We start from the raw sequence: 10788 nt of genomic DNA, 5'->3' as shown, positions 1-10788 counted from the left end.
TTGTTAGTAAGATTTAAACAGCTCCTTTTATGATTCTAAAAGAGGAAAGATGAGCAAGAGTGGGCCACTTCCTTCATTCTGAGCAAAAATATTTTTAGTGTTTTGTTTGGAAGATCATATCCTCTGTTATTTTTTTAAATCACAACTTTAGTTTGATCTAGTATGATTTCCTATGATCTTAAGATATGCTCAAAGACAAAAACACTCAAAGATGTGAGTCGCTTTAGCTAAGGGCATACTGGTGGTGCTATAAAATATAAGAAATATTAGTTTTGTGGTGATTGAAAGAAGTAAAATGGCAACGACAATATTCTTGTGTTGCATTGTGTTCATTAGTGTTCTAAGGTGGTGGTATTTTTCCTGTCCACTGTGCTGTTGTGTGAAATTGTGTTTTAACTGATGAGTGTTCTGTGCAGGGCTATTTGGGGAACCAGACGCGATGGCCAATGCCTCCACAGACCTGGACAACGCTGAGGCCCAGAGACAACTAAACAACAACAACCGGCCGACCAGCACAGGATTCTGGGAAACTGAAACCACCAGTGCCAAGCTGTTTGAATGCTCCCGCATTAAAGCACTTGCAGGTGCACACCTCCACACACACACACACACACACACACACACACACACACACAGACAGATAACTGACCCACAAGAACCTAGGCAACCTCTATCTTACACGTTCCAGGGTCTGTTACGCTTCTGCGTAACTGATATCTGCCTCTCCTCCAGATGAGAGAGATGCAGTTCAGAAGAAGACGTTCACTAAGTGGGTGAACTCCCACCTTGCTCGCGTATCCTGCCGCATCTCTGACCTTTACAACGACCTGAGGGACGGCTACATGCTCACCAGACTCCTGGAGGTTCTGTCTGGGGAACTGCTGGTCAGTTCAAGTTCAAAGTTCAGCTTCACTGCCATGTGTATTAATGATACAGTGAAATATTTTATGTCTTTTGGATGTGAAGGGACACCATGCAATATGACCGATATGAGAACACACTACAGTACACAAGTTACACATACACATCTGTCTTAACTTAGCTGGATACAGTGTAAAGATCTTAGATTTCAGCACAAATAGATGTAAGCAATCCTCATATGCAATATCCCTACTGTATCAGATATGTAAGGTCTTATATATTGTACACATGACTATAAACTGATGTTTTTACATTTACAGCATTAAGCAGATGCTCTTATCCAGAGCGACTTACAAAAGTGCTTTGTCATTTACTCATAGAATACTTCCAGTAGAAAAGGATATAGTCCAATATACCAATGAACTACAATACTGTACAGGGATACTGTACAGAATACAGTGATCAGTGCTGATGCCTAGAAGTACAAAGTACATAAGCTCTATCATAGACGATGATAAGTGTAATAAACAATATGTACTAGAGTTTGTTAGTCAACATCAGTATAATAAACAATATGCTACAATAAGTACTAGTTTCATTTAGTCAACATAGGAGCAGTTTCAGTGGTCACTTGAATATTCCACGAATAGATTGGTCTTCAGTCTGCATTTGAAGACTGCAAGGGACTCTGCTGTCCTTACAGCAAGTGAAAGTTCATTCCACCATTTAGGAGCCAGGACAGAGAATAGTCTCGATGTTTGTCTTCCATGAGACTTAAGGCACAGTTTTTCCATCCGAGCCATTCTTGAGGTTCGAAGTACTTGAGATACTTGTATGGAGGAGATGGTCCATTTTTGGCTTTGTAGGCAAGCATCAAGGTTTTATATCTGATGTGTGCAGCTACTGGAAGCCAATGAAGGGAGTGCAGCAGTGGAATGACGTGTGAACTTCGTAAGATTGAAGACCAGTGATGCTGCTGTATTCTGGACAAATTCTAGAGGTCTGATGGCTCTTAGAGGAAGCCCAGCAAGTAGCGAGTTACAGTAGTCTAGCTTTGGGATTGTAAGAGACTGCACAAGCACCTGGGCAGCTTCCTGTGAGAGAAAGGGCAGAATCCTTTGTATGTTACAAAGGGGAAATCTGCAAAACTGGGTTAGATTAGAAACATGAGTTGAGAATGACAACTGGTTGTCCAAAGTTATGCCCAGGCTATGGGCATTGTTTCCTGAAACATAATCATATATGATGCCATGTAGCAAAATAAAATACACTGTAACAAATGTATCTGAAAGTTACGTAATTTTTCACTTTTTCATTCTGACCATCTTTCCTCATTAATCCTAAAGCCTCGGCCCACAAGAGGCAGGATGCGGATTCACTGTCTAGAGAATGTAGACAAGGCTCTGCAGTTCCTTAAAGAGCAGAGGGTTCACCTGGAGAATGTTGGCTCCCATGATATTGTTGATGGGAACCACCGTCTCACCCTGGGCCTCATCTGGACCATCATCCTACGCTTCCAGGTACAAGTGCATCAAGCCAATCTGCACAGGTCTGTCAAATGTCTGGGGTGTATTCTGCACTAATTTTCTGCAGTATCAACATTTTAGATGCATTATGTTTGGTTATTAAAGTGTTTTATTCTCAATTTGCTGAGCACATTTAAATACTCAGATTAAATGCTCAAATTTTGTTTTTCTTCTTTATCTGATCAAAATTATGGGTTTAGACAAAAGTTAGTTAGGGGATTAATTTACTGCTTTCATCTATGAATGGAGTCTCAAAATATAGTTAAAAAGATTCAATAAGATGCAAATTATTATTTAAAAAGACAAACATTTAGCATGTGCAAATATCAGATTTGATTAACATAAAACTGTAGGTATAGGTATGTAGTGTGTAGTTTGTCCCTATTTTCTACATACTTCTAATGCAGGATAAGGATATTATTAGTTATAGGTGACCTTCTTGATCTCTGAGTTACCTGAGTTATGTTGTTGATGTGGTTCTTGGTATGATGCAGTGTTGTCTTATGGGCGGAGTTTCCAGGGCTTGTGTATGATAAAAGTGTGGCTGCTCTATGTTTTTTTTAACACTGCTGGAGACACTTGATCTCTTGCTGCCATTCTGGCCCCTGCAGCGTGTATGTGATTTATAACTCTGTGAGTGTGTGTGTGTGTGTGTGTGTGTGTGTGTGTGTATGTGTGTGTGTGTGTGTGTGTGTGTGTGTGTGCGTGTGCGTGTGTTTATGTATTTATATAATAAAAATGAGTTTGGATTTGGATAGCTCAGAGGGTTGAAGCACAGACAATACATGGTCTAAAAAGGGTGTTTTTTACACTCTAACATCATCTATTATATGTGTGATACAAGCAACATGTATGTGTCAGTCAAGCTTTGGCCATTCTGTGTTTAAATTTCAAACCAGAACAAAATGCTAAAACTCTCTATCACTCTCAAACTCTCTTTCACTAATACATACAGACACACCCAAGCCTTGTGTGCTACTTTGAAGAACAAATGGACATATAAGGAAATCATCTTTATAGAGGCATGAATCATGAATTGTGTGTGGAAGGTGTAAAGCACCATCAGTGCAGGGAGGAAAGAGCAGGTCGACTGCCGAGTGAATATGAGAATGAAAGTGTCACCGGACACTCGAGTGTGTGCTGGACAAATCAGGAGGTGGAGGGTGGGGACCGCTCATCAGTACACACTGGGCTCCCCTTTGGCCTGTCTCCTCCCTCGCCTCATTCTGTCTCCTCTTTCATTCATTTCCTCTCCCCTCCTGCGTCTCCCCTCCTATGCCTCTGCTTCATCTGTTCACAGCATTCATCCTCTCCCTTTTCCCTTGCTGTTGTCCTCTTCCCTCATTCTTTCCCCCTCTCTTTCCTGAGCTCTGTCGGAGTTTACTCTGCCCAGTCAGCAGGTAAGTCCTGGCCAGCACAGCAGAGAGAGAGAGAGAGAGAGAGAGAGAGAGAGAAAAACTGATACAGATGGTGAAAACAAGAAGGAAGAAAAGACTGGAATAAGGAAAGGAAACAAAGAGGGCAAAGAAGCAAGTTAGAAGAAGCAGCTCTCCTGTATGTTAAAAACAAGAAATTGTCGAGGCCATAGGGATCAGATGTTCATACTTTCTTCACTTGTGCTGTGAATAATATTACTCTGTGCATAATATTGTATATAGTATATGGATAAAATGGTCCGTGGGCAAAAACTGCTGTTGTATGGAGCGAGGCCAGAATTCAAAGTCAAAGTCAAAGTCAAATGTATTTATAAAGCGCTTTTTATAACACACGTTGTCACAAAGCAGCTTTACAATGTATGGGTCCAGATCCTTAACAAGCAAGCCGAGGGCAATGGTAGCAAGGAAAAACTCCATGGGTGGGTAAAAGGAAGAAACCTTGGGAGGAGCGAGACTCAAGATGAAAGCCATCCACCACTGGGCAGCCCAAGTAGTAACCATGCTTTATTATGTTACTTTCAGTTCAAATAGCCACTTCAGTGTAGATGTGGAGCCTCAGTCCCTCCAGTGGTTCTAGGGTAAAGCCTTGGTTACTTCAAGGGCGAGATTGGGCGGGCTATTTCTGACGTGGCAACATTGGTTCATCTACTAGCAGCATCATATGGATTCATTTTTATTGCAAAATGAGAATCTTTGTGTGTGTGTTTTTAGCATATATTGTACATATGTCTCAAATTCCATAGAATTCTTTGTCTGTAATGACTTGTTTGTTTGTAATATTGTGTATGTCTGCTTATAAAGTATGTACCATTTCAACTAATGATATAAATGTAATTTGTGATAAATGTATGTGCACAATGTATGTGCACATAGATTAGGTAGCTAGTTTATTTGGTACACCTATTCTATAGCTGGTTAATTCACATTCAGTTCTATATACTAATTATTTGCCTAAAGTTAACTTGTCTTGTTCTCTGAATAATTGTGCCTCTGAATAATAGTAGCCTCCTTCATGAATGATCTGGTTAGGAAAAAACAAGAATAATTACATAAAAATATTTTATTTCATGTGAATATTTAAAAAATACTTTATATATCTTTATATTCATAATGTTTTGACAAACAATATTTGCCTAACTAGAGCATAAATATTAAAAATGTGCAGTTAACATCAACCCTTGAAAGATGAGATCACTAATGAAAGAAGCCAATAGAGATTAACACAATATCCATGGTGTAAAGGATTCCAGTATAGTCAGTCATCTGATATCAGAGTACATGTACTAGGTTACAGAGTACTAGGCCATGTGAAGAGGCTTTCAACTTACAATTGGCTGTAAATCATATGGAACTCTATTAGGTACAGCTGTTGAGTAGGTGTACCCAATAAATGATCACTTGCAGACCTATATGAATACATCATATCTGGGTTATATGTCTGATCCAGTGACTGTCACATGTGGAAGTGATGCATTAGGTGCAGACATTATGAAGTGCCATCAGGACTGGCACACGCTTGTAGAACACAGGCCATGCCCTAAAGCTTTGTGCCACACAACACACATATAAAGTATATAAATCTTACATATTCTAAAGTGTGTCGCTTAGAGATATGGCCCTGGTCCTGTTAAATTTTCAGTGTGTTTCACTTTGTTGGGACCAACAAGTAGAGCTTTGTGTTCTTGTTTAATTAAAGGTTATGTTCAGAATCTTTAGAATTAAGATGGCTAGTTACAGAAATTATGGATTTATGTGCTCTTTTTTAGGAACTTTCATGGCTATATTAAAGAAAAAAAATCTATTTTGATCACCCCTTAAAAAATGTAAAAGTAATTACCAGCACTTAAAATTAACCATTGGTTGTTGAGAGAGATGTCTTGGTTGTTTTAGGGAAATTCATTATTTTTATGAGCAAGCACTGACGGTGCTCTGTGTTGTGCCACTGATTTTACTGCCAGATTCAAGTGATTAAGATTGAGACTGAAGACAACAGGGAAACACGCTCAGCTAAGGATGCTCTTTTGCTTTGGTGTCAGATGAAAACAGCAGGGTATGATTCAACCTTTGTTTAACTATAGGATAAGCATATTATATCCTTCAATCTCTGTCATCCATTACCCTTTTCCAACAATTTCTCAGCCTTACTATTTTACAACCTGTCAGTAGTCAGCCTGTATGGCAAGTGATGCCTGTATCATAAGTGATCCCTGAGTGTGGTCACAGGTATCCTGAGGTCAACATTTACAACTTCACCACATGCTGGAGGGATGGACTGGCATTCAATGCACTCATACACCGACACAGGTCAGGAAAAGCTTAAAGCATATGCCTCCATTTTTCTCTTTAACTCTCTTTAACTCTCTACAAGTCGCTTACAGCAAATTACTGTTATTCTTTGCTCAGGCCTGATTTGATAGAGTTTCACAAGTTGACCAGATCTAATGCCACACACAACCTCCAGCAAGCCTTCAACATTGCTGAGCAGAGTCTAGGACTCACTAAGCTACTGGATCCAGAAGGTAGGGTTTATTCATCTAAATGTTTACTTGTATGTATTTGTGTGTGTGTGTGTGTGTGTGTGTGTGTGTGTGTGTGTCTATATATATATATATATATATATATATATATATATATATATATATATATATGAATTTATTATTTTATTTTTTTATTTATTACTGATGTGAATGAAAATATATATTGCTTTCTTGTTTTATTAAAATGTTTTCCCCCAGATGTGAACACAGAGAATCCTGATGAGAAGTCCATTATTACATATGTAGTATCCTACTATCATTACTTCTCCAAAATGAAAGCTCTTATAGTGGAGGGCAAAAGAATTGGAAAGGTGAGAATTCTTGCATACTAGATATAGTTTTTTTTGTGTTATAGGTTGCATTTTATGCCACAACTATATTTATATTAGAGGTTCCTGAGAACCCCAGCTCAATTTTTAAAAGTGTTTTAGCATAAATGATCACCCTAAAATTGATTACTCTTTTAACAAAAAACTTTTTTTTTTTTCACATTTTTCACTTTCTGTAGAAGACTTGGGATAGTTAGGACGACTGCTATAAAGGCTTTTAAGAATAGCTATGTTGACCATGTTGGTTAATGACACTCCTTTTCCAATCGACAGTTATTTATGAACTTCTTTTTCTAGGTCTTGGATAACGCCATAGAGGCAGAGAAGATTATCCAGCGCTATGATGCTCTGGCCTCAGACCTGCTGGAGTGGATTGAGAGGACCATCAGCATCATCAGTAACCAGAAGTTTGCTAACTCGCTAACAGGCGTACAGCAGCAACTTCAAGCCTTTACGACCTACTGTACCATCGAAAAGCCTATCAAGTAGGTTAAGCCAAACAGCAGACTTCTGAAGAAAAACACCTAGTATAACTTTATTCATTACCACTTTTATTTCACAATTAGGGTTAGCATTAGCCATTTACATGCTCTTATTATCCCCCTGTGTAACAGGTGACTTGCAGCAACAGCCTCCCACCAATGAAAGGAGGTCATGCTCTACAGAGTAATCAGTGCTCATTAGTGCTATCACCCACAGGTGGTCACACCCTTATATAACAACTTTACAAAGGCCACACTTTGTGAAGCCTTAGTGTTTCCTTTGTTTGTTTATTCCTGTTCCTGGTCCCTTTTGTCCCAGGATTTCTGGTCTAGTCCTTTGTGTTGTGTTGTCATGGGATTCCCTTCTCTGAGAGCAGTGGTTTTACCTCTTTATAAACTGTGGAGCCATGTGGAACTTTATGGGTGCTACTCTGGCTGAGTCCCTAGGGTTGTCCACCAAGGCTTTATGGCCCTGTTGCCAGTAGAGGCATGGTAGATAGATGATGGCCTTTTGTATTAAGGTCAGTGAACAGGCAAACTCGGCCTGTCCTTTTGTGGGTGGGCTGCACAAGTAGAGGCTGTCCTTTTTTTTACCTGGGCCTCCTGGTTATCCTAGGGTTACCATGGTTACAGCACCACAATCCGTGCATACATTAGTTCCAAAATGGCACTCAAGTAGCAGAATTCCTGTTTGTACCCCACATTAGGGACTAGAAGTGGCACTGCCTTGGAGACTGTCAACCTATCCCAGATGCCGTTGGTCTACCATGACCTAAAGGTCTTCACTACATGAAACACAGAAGCCTTTATCACCCCCATGGGCCTATATGAATATCTGGTGATGCCCTTCAGTCTGATGAACACCCCAGCCATCTTCTAACACCTCATTAATGAGGTCATGTGATAGACCAAAAGGCATTGGTTTACTTGGATGACAAAATGTACAGCAAGACTGTAATGAGCATGCCCATGACAGGCAGGTCCTGCAATTACTCTTGGAGAAACACCTGTAAGTTATGTTGGAAAAGTCCACTTTCCACTTAATGATGGTCCAGGTTCTGGACTTTGTAGTCTAGGATGGAGTGCCTGGCTATGGACTTGAAGGCAGTGGTGGATTGGCCTCACCCATCTCCATACACCTCATAAAATGCCTCCTGGGTTTTGTTCATTTTTATAAGTGGTTCAACCATAGCTTTGGCTTCATTGCTTGATAGTCTTAAAGACAGACTCGTGTTCACCAGTGCTCCGTGTTTCTGATCCTGACTTCCCTTTCTTCATGGAGGTAAATGCTTCTGAGATAGGTGTAGGGATGGTGCTTTGTCAGTGATCAGGTCCCAATCACAGACACCCCTGCGCCTACTATTCCCACCTATTCTCTCTGGCTGAGTGAAACTACATTGTGGGAAACCTGGAGCTTCTGGCCATGAAACTAGCTTTCAAAAGAAGGAGACACTGACTGGAGGGGGCCAAGCATCCTTTCAAAGTGTCAATGGACCATAAGAATTAGGCATACATCCAGGGAACAAAGCAGCTGAATCTGAGACAAGCCTGGTGGGTCTTGTTCTTCCTCTACTTCTACTTCCCACTTGTTCTACATAGGGAGCAAAAATGCAAAGCCAGATGCCCTCTCCAGGCACAGTCACTGCATTCAACTAATATAAATATAAATATGTAGAGGTGTGTGTGTGTGTGTGTGTGTGTGTGTGTGTGTGTGTGTGTGTGTGTCCACCTGTCCAGTGATGGTTGGTACTCTGTCTTGGTCTTAACCTCCTTCCCTTACTCTGCACTTGGTGCAATCCCCCAGGGGGCTGTGGACTCTGGTTGAGAGTATGCTTTGTGCTAGTTGGCTGCCTCTTCTCATCGGTGTGTGATTGTAAAAGCTGATATCTGTCTGTAAAGCATAATTGAATTTGAGAAAGGCACTATATAAAATGTAAATAATAATCATTGTGACCCCTGAGTGCATTGTGGTCCCCCTGCGTGGGGACTACATGAAACCATACAGGCTGCCTTCTGGAACCAGACCCCAGAAGAGAGTCCAAGTGACATCTCTACATCCCTGTATTTGTCTGCATACAGTTCTTTCCATGGGGGCCATGCATCTGCATGAATGTGCTTCTTTTGGTCAGAGGAAGGATGTGGAGAGATTTGTGACCATGTGTGGAGTGAGTGTTGAGAACAAAAGCTTGCTCTTCCTTCTGCCCAGTCCACATTGGCTGAGTTCTCACCTGTCCCTCAGCTTCTTCACAGGTTGCCCAGATCCTGGGTCAACACGGTAAACCTCAGTGACAGGTTATCCAAAGCAGTTGGGTTCACCTCTCTGCCTTAACTTCCCATCACACTAGCTGCTTTTAGAGGGAATTTTGCAACTCGCTGGGTGCCATGGTCAGCTTGTCCTCAGGTTCTACCCCCAGTCTAATGGCCAGATGCTCTGTTGCTTGGGCTCCACCAACCCATCCACTTGCGCAGACCAAGTAATCTGGGCAGAGTACGCCCAAACACCCTCTGGCACTCCTCTCTGGATATGTCCCTGTTTGAGTGCCAGTATGGGTTCCATCTACCTATGTTCCTAGAGCTGGAGGCTGTGGCTGCCATCCTATCAGCTGCCAGCATGGTCCTCTGCTTCCAGGCTATGTGGAGATGGGCTCAGGCCCCCTTCTTGGCCCAATCTGTCTCCCACAAGGTCATACCAGACAAATAAAGGAAGCTCAGCCGTTCCTTTCACCCTGGTCCAAGGGTCTTGTTTTCCACCAAGGACCTTCCTCTCAGAGTGGGGAATAGAAATCTGGGTCCTTTAAAGTAGTACAGCATATCAACTCAGTTTCCTATTGCCTTCAACTCCCATAGTATTTTGGATAAACCCCACATTCCATGTGTTGTGTCGCAACCCATACCTGTGTTCTCTGGGCACCCGCATTATTCCATGTTTCCAAGAGTTTTATTCTTCCAGTGGTGTAGTGGTTAGTGGTGCAGTCCAAATCTCAAGCAAAACCTTGTTCTATTCCTGGACCAGGCAAGTGCACCAGACGTCTTTTTTGAAAGAAGCTAGTGTTCACATCCATATTTCCATTCTGTCTGGATGAGTGCAAACTGCACTCTCTCCTTTTCTCCTCCCTTTTTGGCTGTACTCACCAAGAACTGTTCCTCCACTACCTCAGTGTCCTGTTCCATACCTATTCTTGCTCTATGTTATGTGTAACTGGGTCCATCTAGGTGGGCTTCCACCTAAAGAAATCACCAGAGGCTCAGGCTTCTTCTATTCCAATTATTCCAACAGTCTGCTGCCCTATTACACACCGTTATTTAATTTATGTTATTCGTTACTGCTGATGTTAAATGAGATATTGTAGTGTGCACCTCAATTTGAAATAAGCCATTTTCTTGGCTCAATTACAAATATCTAAATATGCCTATTTTAACCTTGCACATAATTAATGCTTCATTTTGTGTGATAAATACAGTACCAAGATCACTGTACTGGATAACAAATTTTATCCAGCCCTATCTTATTATAGCTTATTGTGTTCAGTTGAACTTTATATTTTAAGGATGCTAACTTTCAAATTTTTGTGCTCATTTTTAATGGCTTTGTGAAATCTCTTACAACACAGTGTATT

The 10788-nt window shown here is 41.1% G+C and overlaps 1 protein-coding gene across 8 annotated transcripts in view; it reads left to right on the top strand.

The window, feature by feature from the left end:
* Positions 1-10788, top strand: part of sptbn4b (spectrin, beta, non-erythrocytic 4b) — a 65021-nt gene that overhangs the window by 12844 nt on the left and 41389 nt on the right. For 6 of the 8 annotated variants that reach the window (XM_081715899.1, XM_035525636.2, XM_027014456.3 and 3 more), the window contains exons 2-9: positions 417-584; positions 733-884; positions 2208-2381; positions 5782-5873; positions 6047-6127; positions 6227-6342; positions 6559-6671; positions 6987-7174. In XM_081715899.1, coding sequence (XP_081572025.1) covers positions 440-584; positions 733-884; positions 2208-2381; positions 5782-5873; positions 6047-6127; positions 6227-6342; positions 6559-6671; positions 6987-7174 — 1061 coding nt within the window. In that variant the 5' untranslated portion in view covers positions 417-439. Of the gene's footprint in view, positions 1-416; positions 585-688; positions 885-2207; positions 2382-5781; positions 5874-6046; positions 6128-6226; positions 6343-6558; positions 6672-6986; positions 7175-7369; positions 7389-10788 lie in introns of those variants that run through there. The other 2 variants (XM_081715900.1, XM_081715903.1) reach the window with 2 other exon arrangements.

The sequence above is a fragment of the Electrophorus electricus genome, chromosome 6, assembly GCF_041902795.1.
Source record: "Electrophorus electricus isolate QZ-2024a chromosome 6, ASM4190279v1, whole genome shotgun sequence".
In the NCBI taxonomy this organism is placed as follows: Eukaryota; Metazoa; Chordata; class Actinopteri; order Gymnotiformes; family Gymnotidae; genus Electrophorus; species Electrophorus electricus.
Note: the sequence above shows the minus strand (reverse complement) of the source record. Positions and strands in the feature narration are given on the sequence as shown.